The sequence below is a fragment of the Rhyacophila brunnea genome, unplaced genomic scaffold (genome assembly GCF_057557595.1).
Source record: "Rhyacophila brunnea isolate RB1 unplaced genomic scaffold, BYU_Rbru_1.0 scaffold_5, whole genome shotgun sequence".
In the NCBI taxonomy this organism is placed as follows: Eukaryota; Metazoa; Arthropoda; class Insecta; order Trichoptera; family Rhyacophilidae; genus Rhyacophila; species Rhyacophila brunnea.
In genome coordinates, this window is record NW_028233170.1 from 20,785,288 (window position 1) to 20,807,492 (window position 22,205).

Sequence of the window (22,205 nt, forward strand, 5' to 3'; positions counted from 1 at the left end):
TATGAACATCTCGCAATATATAAATGCTGAATAATGCCTATCATCACTTTGACAGATCGTCATTAGTCCATGGATCGTCCGAATTGGTTTGACGTTTCATGTCAAACCATTTCTGATGGTCCGAGAACAGTTTGATTTTCAATAATACACTGAACCAAACGTCAAATCTCAAACCATTTCCGCTCTACTTTCTAATCATACAAATTGTACATATCTTGTCTATGATTTAGTTTGATTTGCTTGATTCAGCTTGAAAGATACGAACCTCCACTCTTTAGTTTATAACAGTCTATGAAAAGAAAGACGTCAGAATAGCTGATGTCTTCAAAAATATAATTTACTATTAATTTGGTTATCGACAATTTAAAACATGTGGAGCGATACACTTTTAATTGTTTTTATTTCAGTGTGTACTGCGCTTTTAGGAGAAGGTCATTCATCATTTTTATACCATACATTCATATTCATACCAATTTTCGTGCACTCAGGTTCCAGTGGAATCGTGATTATCATCAGTGAAACGTCCCAATTTTTCAATTAAAGTTATCTTAAAAATAACATTAAAAAATATGGCCGCAGTAATATACTAATTCACGTGCAATTCAAGTAGTATATTAATCCACATATAATTTAACGGCCTAAGGTTTAATCTTGTCATAAGAAGAGTACCTACTGATAAAAAAATCGAAGATGTTCGTGGGTTGCAAGCCTGTTGATGATTCCGCTTTGTCCATAACGGCATGGTGTAAAACAGCCAGCTGTAATTAATAATTTTTGTGCAGATGGCATTTACTTATCAATATGTATACCTATTTTTTATTTCCGTTATAATTATGTACCTATAAAATTTATTTTATCCGTAGGTCTAACATGGGTGATGGTATATCGAACTGAAAAATATCAAAAATTGAAATCTGAAGTGGAACGCCAAAGTAAACGATGTAAGTAAATTCTTAGCTTTTAAAAAAAATAATATATTTAACGCAATATTTATATAGGTATAAGCATGCTGAATGCTTTCTCACTCGCACTTATATGTCTTGTATCCATTTCGTTCGAAGCTCTATACACACAATATCTCCTGTAAAACTAAAAATTTTACGTGCTTCAGTTAAAACGGTTCGGTGACGTATTTAGCAGTGCTTCATTCGTGAATTGGTATCCAGAGGGCTAACACAGAGATTGATCACGCTCTGCTATATATTATTTATAACACTACTACACATTTATGAATGGGATCTTTATTTCTATGGCATCAAATGAACTAAAAGAGCTGCCTGGCGTACATGGTATTTTGTAGTTTACCAATTAATTATATAGTTTATTCGGTTCTTCTATAATAATAGTAGTTGAAAGCAAATGAACTCGAACATATTGATGAACTATGTGTTAAAGTGCTGTTTTCTCTTTAGAAGTGAGGTACGATTTTTAGTTAATCCTATGCTAGGCTTTTTAATAAAGTTATTTCATACTTATTTATCCAATTTGTGTATCCATTCTAAACTGATTAAACTCTTCAACAGGAAATTTTTGCTCAAATACTCAATAACTGCACATTAATACTTAGCGAATGTTATTCTCTTACTTCATTGATTATATCTTCAGGCAGAAGCTCATAAGAGCTCTTTAGCTAACACTAACAAAACTAACAAAATGTGATTCTTTTGAAAGATAGCGGTATAGTTTTGTGAATATTAAATATTTTATTTGTTTATTCAATATTCAGGCGTTATATTATAACCAGTGGCAGCTTGTCCATATGCACTGCAGAACTGCAGCACCCCTAAGCAAATTGAGAAAAATGTAATATGATATACATAAATTTATGTATATTATATGAAAATATCAATATTATTTAAGCGTGTATTAAGCTCGCTCGCGCACTGATACATCCAATAATTATCATACACCGCGGAACTAATATCAGAAAGTGACGCATCGCGTGAATTTGTGCATTACCATTTTCGATGGAATATGCTCGAGTGGGCGAAGGGCTCGCAGCTAGGAGCTTGGTCTGGTCCTGCCACTTTGGCAGTATTTCGTGTTGCGTGCGGGTGCAGCGGCTCTGAGCGCAACAGCTGTAGAGAGCAACGAAAAGGTGATATAGACCTTTTTTCAAGGAAAAAAGACAGAAGAATAAATTTTATAATGAAATAAAAATACATGTTTAATTTTAATAATTTTGTTGTTAATAGTAAAATATAATCCAAATAAACATTTTTTTTTAATCAACTGCAACACCCCCAGATATAATATCCACGAGCCGCCACTGACTATAACCCATCGCCAAGAAATTATCAAAGTTTGAAGAAATAAATACGAGAATCATCTGTTTTTTATACCTACTATATTGTAATAACATTTAAGTGTTGATAAGTGTAACTATTTTGTTTTTTGATTCATTTTGTAATTAAGTCAATAATACATAGATTATTACGATATTCTGGGACCATTTGCTATTGTGTGTAGAAATGGTATAAAATCACTCCACTCCATTTTTGAGAGTGATACGTGGCAATGTAGACGTTTGACGCTAATCTGAAGGAAATTTTTACACGTATTGGATTTCAATTGTAATAATAAAACTACATACACATGACTTAAAAACTCTATGGTGGCACACGAAAAACAATCCATTCCAATGAATATTTCTCTCAATATGAAAATATTGAAAAGACGCTATTATATTGTGATGAAATATGTGATGATAGAAACAATAATAATACTGTGCCAGGATGGAGGTAGGCTAGGCTGTGGAGACCCTACCAAAATAGTCCGTACTAAACATTGTCAGTCATACTTATTTGTTTTCATTGAACTAAGAATACAAATTGTGGATGGTGTTGGTTAGTTTTTAAAATTCAATGAAACCCTGTCTTTGCCAAACCATAATAGATAAAAAATATTCTTCTATCTATAAAATAATGTTATTTAATGGAATAATGTTTAGTGTGTACTATTTATCTCGGGTCTCCACAGCCTACTTCTACTCTTCGCCACTGTACCGTGTATTTGACAGCATACGCTTTGGTCGCCATGTTGAATTTTGGACTGTTCCTCGATTTATATATTATAGCCGTCATATACCTAAATTATTAATTAATTTGATACTTACCACATTCTGTTGATGTAATTTATTTATGCTTTTAGTGGAAAGACGCAAAGAAGCACATGGAGATTCATTGGATAAGCAACATAAGAAGAAAATTGAGCGAGAAGAGGAACGGTTGAAAAATAATAACCGTGATCTGTCCCTTGTCAAAATGAAGTCCATGTTTGCTATCGGTTTTGCTTTTACAGCATTACTCAGCATGTTTAATAATATGTAAGACAAGTTTTTAAATGTTCGCCCCCATTATCTTTTATAAGTAATGTTTCAACCATTGATTCACCTTAATATAGGATAGGCTTTTGGCTGAAGTCAAATCTACGCGTTAAATCTATGGATTTGAAGCGTACATAGTTCTTGACATTTTGTAAATCGTCGGCGTACAAGTATTAGGCTGTATGCGGTCAGTGAGGTTATCAGCCCATCGGTATTGATTGGTTTGCAGTTGACGAGGTTTTATATCACTAAGGTGCAGGTAAGTCAAAACTAGATGTAGGTTTGGTATGATCCAGTGAAAAAAATCCATACCTCATTGGTTTAGACTAGGCATTACTATCTTCAATAAGGCAGTGAAAGTATCAATCCGATCTACCACACTCTCCCATTGTCATTCTTAAACTTGAACAAATGTATTACGTCTTATATCTGTGTATTTGACAAGAGAACACAGGTGTTACAAATTGAACACCACTGTCTTTCACCATTACAAGGATATAGATATTCAATTTCTCATTTGTCATAACAATGATGAGTTTATTCACCTACCTTGTGATAGTAAGAGAAACTACGTTTCAGTTTTAAGCGCTAAGATTTAAATCTTCTCTTTCTCTCACTCCTGCGGCAGATTGTGAGTGTACGAATATGAATCAAGTGATACATCCACATTGTTATTGAATTTCACATAAGCTGGTTAAGGAAATAAAAACCAAAATGGTTAATGCTTCCCCTATTATTTATTATTAATGAAATGACATAATATTACAATTGAATGTTCAAGTTTTTAGCATTTTCATGATGTCTATGGGGAGACTGACGTGTTGGACATGCCTGGTTTAGTCTTATAATCTGTACATTTATTTTTCTATGGAATTCGATCTGTTCCACCTGTTTGACTGTAATTACAGCCTAGTTCCAGATTAATTGATAGATCTACTTACTAAAACCTTTATTTTTGAAAGATCGATTAAAATACAGTATAACCTCGTTTTTACGTGCCCGGAATTCACGTTTTCCCGGCAATTGCGTGTATTTTTTTCAGTCCCGATGTATTTCAGTACATTTAATTTAATTTAACGTTTTTCTTTCCCGCGATTTACGTCGGAAATATTCAAAATATGCGATTTACGCGCACTTGACAATGATTGGGTCGTGACATTCGAACGATTTTTCAATAAAAATTTTGATTGAATGTTGTTTTTTAATAAAACGTTATTTTTTTAGAAACATAAAATTTAAATGTTCTTTTTTCAATACCCCCCTTTTACATTTTCCTCCAATTAGGTTTTTTTCTTCAGTCCCTTAAAAAACGTAAAGTAGGGGTTATACTGTTTTGAATATGTAAAACAATAATGTAATTCGTGTATTTGGTTATTTTCAGATTTGATGGACGTGTTGTGGCCCGTTTACCATTTTCCCCAATAACATGGATACAGGGATTAAGTCATAGGAATTTACCGGGAGACGATTTCACCGAATGTTCATTTATCTTCCTTTATATTCTATGCACCATGTCCATTAGGTGAGTTGAATGCTAGAGACTGGTAACTATAATTTGAGGCTTTAATTTATGTATGCGTAATCCAAACTGCTGCATCTCAAGTTAAACCTTTCGCAGTCTACAGTTCATTACGACTTAAAGAATTAAGATTGTTTATTCTATCTTCAAGTAAATTTATTTTTAATATTGTTAACAGTAATACCATCATAAATTTTTGATTTTAAAGTGCTTCATTCTCTTCATGTTGGCGTATTGTTAATATTGATTAACTCATCATTGGCACCAAAACGTTTGACTGATAATAATGATTTTCACGTGTAAGCCGAGCACATGGGCCTCCACAGATTGAAGGTTATATTAACAGAATTTTAAAAGAGCCCTTAAAAACTCTAGCCTCTACCAACATGACCTTGCTCCGGTGCGTTGGAGATTTGGTAGCCATGGGAAAAGTACTATTTTCTGAATTGGTGGAATTGAAACCCGCCTTATTTATTTTCATTTTTACAACATACTTACGTGTTTCATATTTTAAAAATATCTGGACACGCTTTGCTGAATCTTTGAACTTGTCTAATATATGAATAATTACAATTTAATTCCGTATTGAGAAGCCATTATTTAATCTTCCATTTTTTACCTAATCGTTTCAGAATAGCCTGTTTTTCAATTTTATTTTTAGTGTATTGTCATATGCTATTTAAAGCTAACTGGCAAATCATGAATTTGGGGATAACAACAAAAATCTATGGGATTGACTACATACTTATTTCATTGTATTTTAAATTGTGTTGAAAGACCCTAAGTCCTTTTTTAAATTCTAGTAAAGATCTTCAAGAAAGAAAGAAGAAAGAAATCTTCAAATTTAAATAACTTAATATTTTTATTTGTGTTGCAGGCAAAATATACAGAAGTTATTAGGATTTGCTCCATCTAGAGCCGCATCTAAGCAAGGAGGAGCTTTGTTTGGTGCAACACCAGGACAGTTTAAATAAATTGTATAAAAACTGATAGTAAAGAATTAATTAGCAGTGTATATAACCACTAACATCAGCATGTCAAGTGAACAATATTTTGTAATACTCCAACTCCTGGCATATTCTGTCAACATTTTCATAGGTTATTGAGTCAGCTCTGATAGGACTTAAGTATGTGAACATTTTTGTTTTTTATTTATGTGTAATGAATTATAATTTATTTATTGAAATATATTAATAAAGGAGTTATACATGTTCATGGGAGTGCAATTAATAAGAGTGTTTTGTTTTTAAATAAATGTATTTCTGGTAATATTACTAAAATATATTCGTTTCATACATTGGTTTGTTCATTATGATTCTATCGAAACCTAGCCTCGTCAAATCAATGGTCTGAAAAGATGAGTCGAGAATTAGTTCTGAAATTGCTCGCCCTACTGCAGGTGCTTGTTGAATTCCTGAAATAGTTAAAATAATAGTTTCAGCATTTTTGTGAGAGCAATAAATCGTTATGTAATCTTATCATTATACATTTAACAGATAAACTATTTTTGCTTGAATAATTAACACTTAATTGCTAGTAGATATTATACATTCTCAACAAAGAGAAACTCGAGTACAATTATTCATAACACACATTTTCCATAACCCATCTGTTGATAATTTCAGATAGTGTTATCTTTTTTGTCTCACATGTTCATTATAATAATATGTAATTACATATGAATACGTGTATTAATTAAGGCGCTAAGTACCAAAAACAAAAAAGCTGACATTTTTATAGAAAAGTGTTCTACATACTAACGCCAATAACTTCAACTATGGTCTAAGTACCTCAAGCAAGTCAAAAAAATACAGCAAAATATTTAAACCTGTCGACATTGTAAGTCCGTTGGCCTGTTTTATTTATAATGGTGTAAATAGCACTACAGTGGTCAACCTCATTCAATATAAAATGGCTGACGATGGTGTGTTGACACTTGCGAGTTCTTAATACCTAAATTAATAGAAGCTGCCGTGATTGCTTCACACTGTAAAACCACATTTTTCAAAAGGTCTGCTTCATGAAATTTTACTGCAATGACTCGGTATTTTGTAACTACAGGCAATACTACTTTTTGGTACTTAGAGCCTTAATTAATACACGTATTCATATTATGTACATAGAATCCAAATCATCCATTAAATGTGTAGATACTTTATTAAAAGTGTATTTACCATGTCCACTAAATCCGCTTGCTATGTATAGATTTTGGTAATATGGATGGGGGCCTATAATTCCATTTTCGTCATATGTGTTAAATTCATAAAATCCAGCCCATGCACTGTTGACCTGAAATTTGAAGTATTTATATTATTTTTTGTCATATTATATAATATATATTACTTTCAACTATTTATACTACATAGCACACACATATTATGTATTAAGCGTTTCTACTAGCAGTAAGAAAAGGTATTCATTCTTTAGGAAATTTTATTACAAATTTAAACACTAAAAACAATCTAAAAGAATGAGGGTTTCTTTATACAATTTTATAATGAAAGAAATACAACATTAATTTTATAAATAAACAAAAAAGTCCAAACATACAATATCTTCAATGAATTTATAGCTGTCCAAAACATGTTTTCATAAGGAATGGTTTTTAGACATAAGCAGAATCCAAATGTTCATAGGGTCATGAAAAATGTGTACGGGGGGGGTTATCAAAGAGTGCACTTCAGCACCCTGTTGGTTTACAAGGTTTAGATTTTGGATTGGAAAAAATATTTCAGCAAAAACACCTAAAGGATGATTGATCTTCAGTTTAGGGCGCCGTGGAAAAATCCTGATACGCCAATGAGTGCTGTTAACTGAAACAGTTTGGCAACCTCTGGTGTAGTGAGAACACATAACGAGGATTTATGGACCAGATATATATATAATATGTACATACACATGCGTACGTTAAATTAAAATGAAAAGCAGCCTGGAATTCAATTCAAGAACTCTCATGTACAAGTCACAGTGACTAATTTTCTATTATAAAGCTAATATGGCACAATGCAACACTACAAGAAATATATTATAAAATTCCTTACCGTAAATAACTCTCTCTTCTCCGATTTTGGACTCTGCACAGTACAAATCACAACACAATTGAATTCAATAAATTATTCACAAAAGCAATACAAATATGCAGACTTGAACTGTCAGAAATATAAACACTGTATATAAACAAGTATTGTGTTATTAGATGTATATTGTAGTCATCTATAATTTGGACTTTGTTGGCTATTAAACCAGTATTTGTTTTTACCATGTCCGATTCTAATAAGATCATATTGGCCTCCACACAGTGGAGTATTAACAGATTTTTGTTTTTACAAGAAATGTATGTTAGCCATTGCTCAACCTATAAGTCCATATTCAGACTCGAACACAAATTGAAAAACAATAAGTGTATTTCCCAGACCCAGGACTCGAACCTGGAATCCACAAAATTATAAGCCAACGCGTAAACCACTTGGCCATTGTGAGCGTACAAAGGGTACATATTAAGCCAGTATAGCATGTGACAATACACCCACATAGGTGTTCATATGTTTAGATATCAAGTTTTTGCCTTTCCTCACCATTGTACTTATTGGCATATACAGTGTTTTTACTTGACACAGAAAGGACAGTAATCAATGGTTGATCAATGAACAGACAAATTTAATTATACCCAAATCTTTATAAACCTTAAAAATGCTGTTGGATACTTAGCTCTCATTCCAACACAAAATGTAAGATGAGGTTGTATTTAATGTATACATTATGTCAGGAGGTAATTTATAAATAAATAAACACTAATTTTTTTATCATTGGCTATGCTCTCTCTTGAATGCTTCACATTATGTGATTTTCAGGAATTCAACATCAAATCGTTAACTAATTTTCGAAAGTGGACAAATCAAGTCTGGTTAATTTTCAAACAGCGTCAAATCCATTTCAACCAATCACGTCATCATAAAGGCAAACGCCATCTTGTTGAATGCCATACGTTATGAAGATTATCAGAGAGACGGCATGTTTGTTTTGTTGCTTGTAAAAAGAAACTTTATAGTAAGGAGGAATGAAAATATCACATTTTCTCACATTGTCAAAATGTGGATTTAATCAAATTTAAAACCTACCTCCTGATATGAAAATTATGAGCCCAACCCGTATGGTATGGCAAAACTACATGCAAAATATGTATCAGCATAATAATATCGATGTTATAAAATTTAAAATACCATTTTCGCTCTTAAGGCATATGGGCCACTACAGGAGTGGAGGTTATATTAATAGATTTTGTAATATTATGTAATATCGTCGATGAAACTAAAAAAATGTGTAACTCCGTTTTAATCGAAAACTGACTTTGAATGCCATCTAGAGGCCGTTGTTAATATCTACCCGTCTTGCAAATGATGTAATTCCAAAAAATTCCAACATTGTTAAATCATGGATGATTTAACTCCAAACCATATATTTGTATACGAAACTATGTTTTTTGTGTCTCCTGTGAAGTAGTGTTCTTGGAGTTACATAACTTTCTAGTTTCAACGACGAATGGTTGTCAGTCATTCCCCCAAGCCGTTGGGTCTCCCCACTGGATCAAACATACATTGAAAGAGATGCATTTTTTTACTAGCTCTGGAATCGAACCCGCAGCTTGATTGACCAACGCGGATACCGCATGTACAAAGTTTTGTTAAATTAGTTTAAGAAATATAATTATGAAAAATTTGATAATGTAGTAATGAATACCAGGATGCATGAAACTCGAAAGCTGAAAGTTCATCTTTATTTGCATGTCACACAGTCAATTGGGAGTGCGCGGAAAACAATTGCTTGTGTGGAAGGTAAACAAACTACTTTGAGCTTTCGTAATTTATGAATGATAAGTAGAAAGAACCATAGGTGATTTCAACCAAAAATGATTTAGCAAAGTGTATTGCCAGATATACAATTCTTATTTATTGGCTAGAATTACCTTAACTCCACCAAAAGCTGGAACTCTTTCGGCTAAATGCGGCCAAACATGGTTTTCAAAAAAGTTATGGTCCACATCTAAGTCTCCACAATCCGGCTCATCACAGAGCAAGGGTGCTTTGCCTCCAATATAATTGTTACCCAGTCCTTCCCTGCGAAAGTAAGTACCGGAGGGGTCGAAGGTCATCGGAGTATTGATTCCTGGAGCATTTTTATCTTGACTGTTAAAGCAATAGACAAATCTTTTCCTAAAACGAAAATATAAAATTTAAGTTTTATTACAGTAAGTTATTTCAGCATATCTTTAATAATAATATATTCTAGAAAGTGGTTGATAAGCTTGAACATATTTTGCAATGATTTGGCAGAAAAAATACAGCAGTCGACGTCATACAATGATGTAAAGAGATAGCATAACCAAATAGAATATAGTATTTTTTCTATTGGTGCATATAGGTAATTGATACTAATAATACAATTGGAAACTGTCTATGAGTTAGTTTAGTTATACAGGCAGCCCGTGAATTTCGCACGTAATTGGTTCCTGAAAATGTGTCCAAATGTTGAATGTTCAAAAGTAGAGGGATGTAAAAAAAACATCAAAAAGTGTACATTAGCAATCAGATGTTATCTTTATAAACTTGCCAAGAGATAGTTGAATACCGCCCTTTTACATATTAGAGAAGGTGATGGGGAGCGAAGGAGAGAGGATTGATTGCTTGGAAGCGAACAGTTTTTGCATGACCAAATCTCTAATTTTAAAAAACGTATGAAATAGCGAATTGTGTGAAAGTAGAACGTTCGAAAGTCGAGGGTCGCCTGTAACTCAAAAAATACTAGACCAATTTTGATGAAACTAGGGATAGATTATAGACTATATTATTGGTATCAATTTATTTGACTTTCATCTCGATATCTCAAAAAAAAATTTTTACAACAATATGTAGTAGGGTGCGGTATAGAAGCATGACGTGTCTAGTGAATCCAATTATTTTCGACTCAACCAATACTGGCTATAATATCTGCTATATGGTATGCAATATAAATAACAAAATTGAGTTTGTGCATAAGGTCAGATTTGAATTTAGAAGCAAATTACTGACTGATTTTAATTTGTTTTTCAATTCAATTTAAAACATTAAATTTTAAGTTATGCATAGTACAGACCTACAAACTTATCTATAGAATGGATGGGGAAGCCACTGTCGAAAACTACCCAATCAAGATTTGCAACTGGACAGAATCTGAAATTCGAATTACGTTTTCAAAATGTCGTCCATATGGTAGTTCATAGTTCCATTTTTGATCGTTCTTTAGATAAGTTTGTAGGACTGTAGCTATAGCATAGCTAAGTTCTCTTCAGAGTCAGCAAGAAATTATTAGTTCAGTAACATAACTAAAAACTAAAATATTCCTGGAGCGAAATTCGATGTAGTGACAGAGGCTTATTGAGTTTGTTTCAATAGTCACCTGGTTTATACTCTTATCTGAAGTGACTCATTGTATTGACATAATCCATAATAGAATAAATATTAAGTGACTTATGGACTACATAGATAGATAAAAGGCAATCAACCAAGCATAACACTTAATTGGCTAAATGTTAAGGGGTAGGTAGTTTGTGGATATTGATTATGTACTAGTCTCATATAAATAAGTGAGGCATTGAAAACCAGTTTCAAAATTGCTGCCTGTTTGTAAACCGCTAACAAAATGGATTTTATGAATGATGTGTGAAGTGGATTCAGCAGCATTACAAAATATAACTAAATAAACATAATTATTATAAATTCATATCAATATACCTTGGTTCAATTGGCAAAGGAATGCTAAGCATACCTTTTCCAGTACCGATTTTTGCTAATCTGGCGACATGGCCAGAAGATGCACCCGCAGCGATCACACATATTGCAAATTTTATTTCTCTAGTTTTGCCATCATCAGTTTTCACATAGAGAGACCTTAACCTCTCGTATGTTCCCGGTACAATCCCATCCATCAATAAATCACCTTGCTTCTCAAACTTGAAGTCGACGGCTTCCGCTTTTACATAAGTGGCACCTAATTGAATAGCTTTATTTTTAAATCCACTTAATAGTATCCAGGGATCAAACCATCCTTCATTTTCCAATCCATGACAACCTAGAAACATTATTTAATAAAAAAATTATTTTATGTGAAAATACAAAACTACCCAAAACCACCAGTCTGTCTAGGTCAGTGGTGGCGAACCTATGGCGCGCGAGATGATTTTGCATGGCACGCGTTTGACGAGAAAAAAAACCTATACTAATAATAATAAATAACAGATCGCATTGTATGAAAAATAGCAGACAAAAACTCTTCAAGAATAAGCAGTACGTTTAATGTAAATATATAATTGTATAGGTCGGTCCTAAGACTTTATGCGTCACATATAATATTATCGCACTAACCTCATCAGGCGGCGGGGAATCCTACACCGCAAACCTCTAATTTTGATCGATTTACAATGCTTAAGACCACTGTAACGAGAGAACGCCTCATCTGATCGGAGCAATTCTGGTATCAATATATGCGTAAAGAACCAAACTAATTAATAAATTTCATTTCTACCTACAAAAATGACTGCACCAAAAAAGAAACAAAACTTTGTGAAACTAGTAGTAGTAATTCTGTCAGACAGTTGACCGTTGACAAATTGGTGGACCAAAATGTATGGCGTAATTTAAAAAAGTGTTAAAGCTATATGTGTGTTATGTTCTGTGAGTGGTATTTAGAACATCATCATTTTTTAATGGAATTTTTAAAAGCTATTTTTTCCTACCTACTCGGCACGTCAGACAGTTGAAAAATAATATTTGGGAAATTTTGGCACGCGTACATAAAAAGGTTCGTCAACCCTGGTTTTCTTGACGATCAGGTGTTCATCAGAAAGATGGTGGGCAATGAAGTCATATTCAATTTCGATACCATGCGAAATATCAGCCACAAGGAAAGAGAAGTGTTCTTCGTTGAAATTCAGTTATTATCTGAAGAAAACAACTACATGGAACCATACGAATCTATCATTGTGACCGTGAATCTGGGCATTAAATTAAAATTACATGCCGGAAATATTAAAATTTAGGAAAAAACTTATCCTGTGGTACTTGGAAATAATTGTGAATGCGGAGACATGGGTGCATTTCAAAAACCTCATGGAAATGATTTATATTTTATTTAAAACATAAATATGATATGATGCCGCATTTTGAGTTTGATTAAAGGCAGCACATTGCCAAAGAACATCGCTGATAGTCAATCTGTATTTATTAGATAATTGCAAATAATGTTTGATTTACGAATGTCCTTTCTTTCTAATTTTGAAAAACTTTAGAAACATAATATATACTAGAAAAAAAATTGGATTGATTGGGTCTCAAACTCACATCTTTAACTTTCTGGGTGAGTGGTCTATTGAGTGGATCAATAGCTTAAAGGATAGAGGACTCATCCGGGAAGTGAAAGATGTGAGTTCTTGTGTGAAATCTTGTGTTTATTCAGTATTGAATAAAAAAATAATAAGTACACCTAGATATTGAATTTATAGACGTACCCATAACGATTCCATCTGTGTTCAACCAAGGAAACTTTTGTTTTAATTTAGTTGGATTTAATAATTCATTTTGGACATTATATTTTTTCTGTACTTTATAGTTCTCATCTAATTGCTGTGCTGTTTCTTCTGTGGCTAGCAACAAGTATCCAGCGGGAGTGAAATTCACATCGATATCTTCGCCCAAAGATTTTTTAATAGTCCTGAAAAATTCTGCGGCAAACTGGGACATTAGAATATTTTCTGGTAGAGAAAATTGTTGCCGCAACCCACCAACCGATAGGACAGTAGACGCTTTAGAGTACTGCAAACAATTACAACACTATATTTCATCAACAAATATACGGGGCTATAAAGTAACTTAAAAATAATTTTCAATAATACTTACAGTTGGATCCTTTTCTACGACGGCGATACTGAGACCCTGTCCAGCCATTTTTCTCAACCAATATGCGATCGATGAGCCCATCGCGCCTCCTCCAATAATGACGACGTCAGCTTGAGACGGGAAGTTTTCAATTTCACTGTTTCCATCTTCGTAATGTACTTGTTCAGCATTTGGAATTATTCTACGAAAATCGTTTCCTAAGGTCCGAAAGGTTTTCAAAAATGGGTTTTCACCATCAGGGTTTGTAACTTTTGAGTAGTGTCTGGTTGTTCTAAAATATTTACATTGCAGACTCCGAAGATGATTCATGGTTTTAAGGTATGTGGCTTAATATAGATGATATAATTCTTCACCTACAAAAAAAAACTTTATAGAGTACATACTAATAAACAATATATTTATTAAAATAATTATAAGTTAATAACAAAAATATACATGCATAATAATCAACTGTTAAAAGGAAAAAGGATTTAACCCACACAAATCAAATTTTACAGGAGGCACAAAAACGTTTTTGTTATGGTTTTTGGTCAAAGTTAAAATATACAATAAACATAAACCTTAAGTGCATTAAGATAATTATTTTGGTATTTTATGTTCCCAATCTGATATCAATTATTAAGGTAATTAAAGAAAAACCAATAAAAACGATGGTTAAGTCTTATTTCCCACTTCACTTCCATCTTTAAAAAAAATTATAAGCTAAATTTAGATAATTCGAGATTTGCTGCTAAAATCCTTAGGACACATTGTGTATTTAGTTGTGTTCAATGATCCAATAAAACCTATTTTGAAAAAACTGAGGGTTAACTCCTTTTTCCTTTATCTAGTCCAGGGGTCGGCAAACCGCGGCTCACGAGCCACATGTGCCTCTTTGGGTATTGGCGTGCGGCTCTTTGCCAAATTCCCAATTTTAATTTTTTGTCATTGGTTTGTACACTTATTATATTATATAATGACATTACAGCGAGCCTAATTTTTCCTCCGTGATGGTTGATGCAAAAAGGTATGATTGTTCTTTTAAATCCGCCCATTGCAAAAGTCGACAAATCAAAATTTTCTCCATTTGATATTGACACGAGCACTTTTGAAATACAATTTTATTGGTGAATTTAAAAAGCAAATAGTTATGGAGCTAAAAATTTGTTGGTCTTGCCACCAAAATTGAGGATATGGAGAGAGAAAAATGCAATTTAATTTCACAACACAAGTGGGGCGCTCTAAAAGATCTACATGAAGTAGATACTACGATTTTTAATACAAATTATGGAATAGCTTTCCGAACTCATATTCGAGTCTACATAATAATATGTATGTGAACAATCATTTTCAAACATGAACAATATAAATAGCATTTAGAGAAGCCAAATAACCGATGAGAATTTTTTGGAGTCGTGCCTGAAATTAAAAACTACAAGTTACATACCAAACATAAACACTCTCCAAAGAAATGCAAGGAAGGTCATTGTTCACATTAATTTTAAGGAATGCGTAAGAATTGTATGTAATTCATATTCTGTAAAAATTATATTTATAATGTTAACAATAAAAACATATGATATTAAGTAATTACGTTAGTTTTATTCTGGAAATCTTCTTCACTTAATAAATAAACAACTATAAAATGTAATTAATTCATTTAAATAAATCATATTTATAAAAATATACGTATGGCTCTCGAATTTTTTTTTAAACGTTGTGCCACTCATATTTGGCTCTTTTGGTTCAAGAGTTTGCCGACCCCTGCTCTAGTCGAATAATATTATGTCAAGACAACAATTAGAATTTTACCAAAATAATTAATTATCTGCTAGACTAAGGTGATGAAATCACTCGTACAAATAACAACATTCAAAAGTTACTTTGTTTTGTAAGATAATAAATATTTTTAATCACAATATTATGATGGTAGTAAGTGTGTAAATAAATAAATTTAGTAAAACATTTTTCAATAACAATTCTTGTAGCATTTTTTAAATGAACCTGTATGTAAAAAAAAAGATAGCTTAATTAAGTACTTCAATAAATATTACAGAATTTTAGATTTGGCACGATGGCAATATCTACAAAAAACTGTGGTGTTTCAGAGTAAAGTGTGAGTTCTATATGGTAGCCGACACATCATCATGGCTATCTGGGAACTTACAGTTTCCACTCTAAAAATGCTGGAATTTACTATTTTTACAAGATATTTTTTAGTTTCAAAATATATAGGAATTTAGCGCCACAGACAAAAATTGAGATGGGATGGTTAATTTAACATATCTTTATCCAAAGTTAGTAGGCATTTCAATAAACACACACTTAACAATAAATAGTATAGTAATAAATCATTTCTGTGCTGTAACCAGTGATGACACCGCTTAACGATTTTGTTGCCAGATCTATCATTTTTAAATAGACAGCTAGCTGCAAAATAATCTGGTTAAATCTGGTGTTTTTTGATACTGCAAACTAGAAAAAGCTAGAATATTACATCGATTTGCTTGAAAGTTCCTATGCTGGCTTGTTGTACCTTATAAAATCTTACCAATAAATTAAAAGTAACATTGAAGTGATGACCAAATTTCGTACTTGATTAATTGTTGGTATTTACTAGCTGTGAAAGAATTAATTCTTTGTTATGCAACTATGTTTGAATTTATGACTTATTTTTTTTTTGAAGTGTCGGTTTCTAAACATTTTCTAAGTACCTTTATGATAATCTAGCGTTTTTTTCTGCCAACTAGCTTATTTTCATACCCTATATGCAATATTTTTGGCAGTTGGCAACACTGATTGTAACTATAATGCAATTTTACAAATTTTAATGTTTTGAATAGTGCATAGTCGGCGATGACCTTGATTACTGTATTTCCCGATATTGACATAAAACTTAAAAATTGTTGTCTTCTTTTTTCTTTTGACCATCTCCGATCCTAAAAGGTTCATATGGGCCTCCACAGAGTGGAGGTTTGTGTTAACAGATTTTTTTTTATTTAAGAAAAATAGATGTTGGCCATTTGCTCAATCTATTAGGTCCATAATCTGACTCGAACACAAATTAAAAACCAATGTGTATTTGCTAGACCCAGGATTCTAGCCTGGGACCCACGACATTATAGGCTGACGCCTGAAATTGTTGTAGCAAGTTTTAACTTTTGCGAATTATTGCAGAGCCCCTAACTCGCCTTGCGGAGCCTCAAGGTTCCGCAGAACCCCGGTTGTGGGAATTACTGCCTTAGGGGTTGTTTATAAATGATGTCACATAATTTTGAGTATTATTAATCCCATTCACTATATTCTCAATAAAAAATTACTGTTAAAGAAAATATTAATAATGATCGATTTCCAGTATACCTACCAAATGTTCTTAAAAAATGAGTTTATATTAATGTTAAATTGTACAATCTCCCTATCCCTTCGTCCCAAATATACATGGCAGTAATAATTTATACCAGCCATCGTAGAGTGGCCGTCTTTATACACATATGAATAGTCAGTTAATACGAACTCCACTGCCCCTGTGGAGGTCCATATCTATGCTTACGATAAAATATGGTAATTCACTTTTTTAACAATTCTGATAATACTTAATTAATATGCGGAAATTCATTAGTCCATTCACTTTTATTTTGGAAAGTTCTGATAAAATCGCTCTTTCATTTCAAGTTTATTTTCCATTTAATTCAATTTAAAAAGACAGAATGCGTCTCATCTGTTCACTTTTAGCTTTCACAATATGTATTGAGTTATTAAGATTCAGACTTACACAAATACATCCAGAAGATTTTACAAGAAAACTGTATTGTAAAAGAATTTAAAATCGCTTGATAATAATCATCATTGTCATTTCAATGTCAATATTATATTAAATAATGTTGATAGCTGGCAAGACAATTGATATTATTGCGGTATTTAAAATAGAAATCAGTCAAGTTAGTGGTGATTTAATTAATATAACACTTCAGATGGGAGGGAGGACAGATTCTTCTGGCATTGTGGCCACGATGAAATTACTTTGTTAGTGTCATTTGAAAGTAACTTTACTAACACCTAAACGAGTTGTCAGCATTGTCAGAAGAATTTGACACCATTCTACACATATTTTATTATGGAATTAATATTATATATGATTGTGGTAAAAAGATTATTATATCCATTTATTATTACGACAGAAATATTAATGATTACTTGTTTTACAGATAATATTTATATTTTTGTTGAAGTAACGATGAAGTGACAGACTTGTGACCTATATGGTAGATAGTTCATGAGTACTTATTGATGGTCACATTTTTACATCCATGTGGAATCTCCAATTTACGATAAACACTGATTAATCTTAATGGTTATGTTAAATCAACTGACATTCACTCTAATACATAACACTATTACATCCACAGTTTCTCGATTTATAAAAAAACTTTTGTAATGTAGTATTTACAAAAAATCCACAACTGTTTAAATTAATGACACTTATTGAACAATTATTACAAAGCAATAAAACAAACCGTGAATGCTTGTACCTATTAGCTCTCTGACACAGCTAGAAATGAGAGAATCTCAACAGCTAATCGGCCTTTTATGGGCTTACATTAAAATCTGATATGAAAACTAAAATAATAACATATGAAAAAATAATAAGATAACGTTAACAAAACTCACATGTAATTGTGATGATCAGCAAATTGTAAAATAAATTATTCTGTGTATATAGATTATGCTATCATTTGGTGTCTTATCAAATCAAGTCACTTCGTAATAAATACAATGAGATTTATTTTTCAATAAAAATTGAGTAAACCATTCTTCCTATATTCTTAGCTTATCAAATTCAAGAAGTTTTGTGTAATTCTATTTTGAGCCAAAAATGACGTCATATAAGCAGAAGAACATAATAGTACTTTTGCTAAGAGAAAATTCTGTTAAAGTACGATGTTTTTTTTGTTTAGTTTTTGCGTGCGATCAACAGCATTTGTGGTGTAAAATTTAAGATTCTCATCAAATTAATCTTGTTTATTTTAAAAGTAGGTATATTTTGAAGCAAAGTTCTGATAACAAATTAATGTACGCTAATGATTTAAAACTTTACAACATAAAAATACCAGAGCCAAAATAGTTATTATTTTTTTTATATCTTTGGTGATGATGGTAAATTATAATGTCCCTAATATGAATGTATAGATCTAACCAAATTTTCAAGCGATTATAGGATGCGTTTATGTAAATACCAAATTAATAATTATTTAAATTATGTACATTAGGTACATAATATAATAAATAAATAGGTAGAAAACAAATCCTATGGACCACGATCCTCAATCATAAGACTTTGCTCAACAACAAAATTAGCTATTAAAAATTTCAGTACGTGAATTGTACATTCTGTGCCAAAATATAATTTATCTGAGAACTTTTGAATGTTACTAGGTAAATGAACCATACAAATATTTATATAGGTATTAACCAACTAGAGCTATAGAGCCAGCTTCAGTCTTAATTTTGTATACTTGTTTTATTAAATGATTATTTTAGTCAACCGATGCTTTAAATGTACTAGGTATGTACATTTACTTAACACATTCGCGGACACGACGTCTATAGACGTCGTATTTTGTGAGATGTGATATGACAGGATGTCCATAGACATAGATGTCCTGTAATGTGGAACGGAATACGACACGACGTTTACAGAAGTCGTATTTTGGATTAAAACAATATGTTCCCTGCTACTTGTGTTACGGTGTGAACATATTTCCATTAGATAGTGTCGTATCTTAAGACTTAACTCATTTCTATATACAGTATAACCCCTATTTTACGTTTTTTAAGGAACTGAAAAAAAAAACCTAATTTGAGGGAAAATGTAAAAGGGGGGTATTGAAAAAAAGAACATTTAAATTTTATGTTTCTAAAAAAATAACGTTTTATTAAAAAACAACATTCAATTTAAATTTTTATTGAAAAATGTTTTATTTTTTATTAAAAAAATCATGTAGGTATATTAGTTTGTTGCATTTTTGTTTTTTTGTTATGTAATTCTCTTTCAAAACTATTTATAAACATTTAAAAGTGTCATCTTGAATATCAGCAAAGCTTGTAAAGTAGGTTTTTAAACTCTCGATGAACCTCCAAAACCGGCTAATCACAGCGTCGCTGAACGCAAAATGAACGAACAACACATGTCAGTAAAATTATTTATACAATGTGATACAATTTTATTTTTTTTCGATTCAACCTAACAATGATAGAAGTAAATAATGCAACAATGCAGTTAATTTTCTAAACTTAAAGACAAACCAAAACCTAACGCAATCTATTATTATTGTATAAATTGGTCTGAAATACAGTCATTTTGATGTCTACATTGAAAAACTGAATTTCGGGGTATTTTTTGTTTTGATAATATGGAGTAAGTACTGCATCTTTACTTTCCTTAATTATAATAGGCATTATGACACGGTAAAAAAATATAAATGAATATTGTCGCTCCAAGCTCCAACAGTACAAACAGAGGTAAGTATATATTTTTATGAGGATTGCTTTTTAGCCATTAAATCATTGGACACAATCACTACTAACCTTTTAATTACCACATTTAAATAACACACTAATTATATCTAATGGCCAACGACTTGCGCCAGTCGCAGTGTTAGCACTTGATCGAAGAATTATGTCATTTTTAAATTGACACAATGTATTAAGATATGTGCTGATTTCCTCAATCTCAACCATTTTAGAGCTCTGTCAACTTATAGTACATTAATTATTATTGAAGTAAGGTGTATAGCGGATTTACTTGTACCTATATATATATATATATATTATATGTACAGGCGGTCCTTGACTTTCGTATTATGTTCTTTTCATTTTTTCTCAATTTCATTCAATTTCATTTCTTAAAATTTAGAGTTTTGTCGATAATGCAAAAATTGTATGCTACCATGTAATCATACCCCTCTCCTCCGCTTCCTCAAATATTTTGCCCTTATAAATTTATAAACATGAGTGAGAAATGGAGAAACTGCAGTGTAGATACTGACAAAAAGAAATTAGGGACTCTCTTCATACGATCAAGACAAAAATTGAAATAATTAAGCATTCTGAAAAAGCCGAATCTTTTGCTTCAATTAGCTGTTCGTACGACTTAAGCCGGTCTACCATGGAAATATATCTTCAAAGAACACAGCATAGTGATGGATGAAATGGAGGATCTTTGCCATCATGAATTGATAATAAACATAAAAAAGATGTCCCTCTGAGGTTTTCAATTATTAAAGCTATGGTTCTTACTTTGCATGCAGATTGGATGGCTCGATGAAATGGAATGGAAACATGGAATTTCAAGCAAATGGAGGCTGGTTCGACAAATTTAAACTGATACCTACATTGCAATTAGCTACACGAGACTTCGCATTGCAAGTTTATTTGGAGGGAACTTCACACTTCTACTATGACATGTATTTACCAATTTGGAGGGCGTATTGAAAGACAATCCGTCACTTGGTGTAGGTATATAAGCAGCCATTAGGTAATATATTCTTTACATAAAATATTAAATTCACTGGAGAAGCTGCCAGTGCAGATAAAGATCCTGTAAATGAATTTATTTCCTGATTGTAAATATTTTAAAATACATTTTTTGATGTTTTTTTTACATTGCGCTATATCCGTACATATTTTCAGGAACCACTTATGTACGAAAGTCGAGGACCGCCCGTATATATATATATATATATATATATTCTGTGGTATAGGTATACCCACTAAAAATATTTGTCAACCAATAATCAAGTAATATATTAATTAGTGGCTAATAGAGATAGTTTTCTATCAAACACAGTAATAGTACCTATGTATAATATTAATTAAATATTTGGTGATAATACCTAAATCGGTAATTCTATAAAATTACCCCTATATTTCTCCCAATAATCAGTAGGTGATAGCACCTATGTAATTATAATAATTTATAAACAAAGAAAGATAATGGAACTCACTTGGATAAAGAAGAATACATAAGTTTGTAAATTCAATCTTCAGTTTTTAGTATTAGATGGCAAATACATATTGTATTTTCTTTACACGTCAATGGATAATAATTGCTGTTACAATTCATTTAGATAATATCAGAGATAACCCAGTCACGTAAGTTCATAACCTATTTCTGTATGTAATTCGGGATTGATTTTATTTTGACGTTTAAAAATAAAATTGCCAGTTATATAATAAAATTTTCCATGCGTGATTAATCAAAATTATTATTCCACTCGTAAAAAAGCTTTTAATACAACAGAAAAGTAGGTACCTACCTCTTAAAAATAAGAAAAACCTGTAAAAAAATATGTGGTATTTTAAAACTACTTCATGTGTAGAATGGATATTCAAAAAAGTGTTTGAAAAATTTGTTATATAAAGGTTTTATTCGTAAATTGATTACAGAAAAAGACAC

General features: G+C 31.8%; 2 protein-coding genes across 8 annotated transcripts; one reads left to right on the top strand and one right to left on the bottom strand.

Moving 5' to 3' along the window:
* Nucleotides 1–291: 291 nt before the first annotated feature.
* LOC147066148 (calcium load-activated calcium channel) lies at nucleotides 292–6,057 on the top strand. Its single transcript, XM_085956224.1, has 5 exons — nucleotides 292–431; nucleotides 864–941; nucleotides 3,151–3,325; nucleotides 4,707–4,847; nucleotides 5,722–6,057. The coding sequence occupies exons 1-5, from the start codon at nucleotides 371–373 to the stop codon at nucleotides 5,816–5,818; spliced, it is 552 nt and encodes a 183-aa protein (XP_085812350.1). The 5' UTR covers nucleotides 292–370; the 3' UTR covers nucleotides 5,819–6,057.
* A 30-nt stretch (nucleotides 6,058–6,087) lies between these two features.
* On the bottom strand, nucleotides 6,088–21,939 carry l(2)37Bb (FAD-dependent oxidoreductase domain containing lethal (2) 37Bb). 7 transcript variants are annotated; one of them, XM_085956219.1, is made up of 8 exons: nucleotides 21,754–21,939; nucleotides 13,772–14,124; nucleotides 13,384–13,687; nucleotides 11,612–11,948; nucleotides 9,808–10,054; nucleotides 7,886–7,918; nucleotides 7,019–7,133; nucleotides 6,088–6,258 (listed from the first exon to the last, which is right to left on the bottom strand). In XM_085956219.1, exons 2-8 carry the CDS (start codon nucleotides 14,078–14,080, stop codon nucleotides 6,119–6,121), a joined length of 1,485 nt encoding a protein of 494 aa, XP_085812345.1. In that variant the 5' UTR covers nucleotides 14,081–14,124; nucleotides 21,754–21,939; the 3' UTR covers nucleotides 6,088–6,118. The 7 variants fall into 7 exon arrangements, with proteins under 7 accessions (XP_085812345.1, XP_085812346.1, XP_085812344.1 ...); XM_085956220.1 differs by lacking the exon at nucleotides 21,754–21,939 and adding an exon at nucleotides 21,222–21,347 and having other exon boundaries at nucleotides 6,093–6,258; XM_085956218.1 differs by lacking the exon at nucleotides 21,754–21,939 and adding an exon at nucleotides 18,280–18,308 and having other exon boundaries at nucleotides 6,093–6,258.
* Nucleotides 21,940–22,205: the final 266 nt, after the last annotated feature.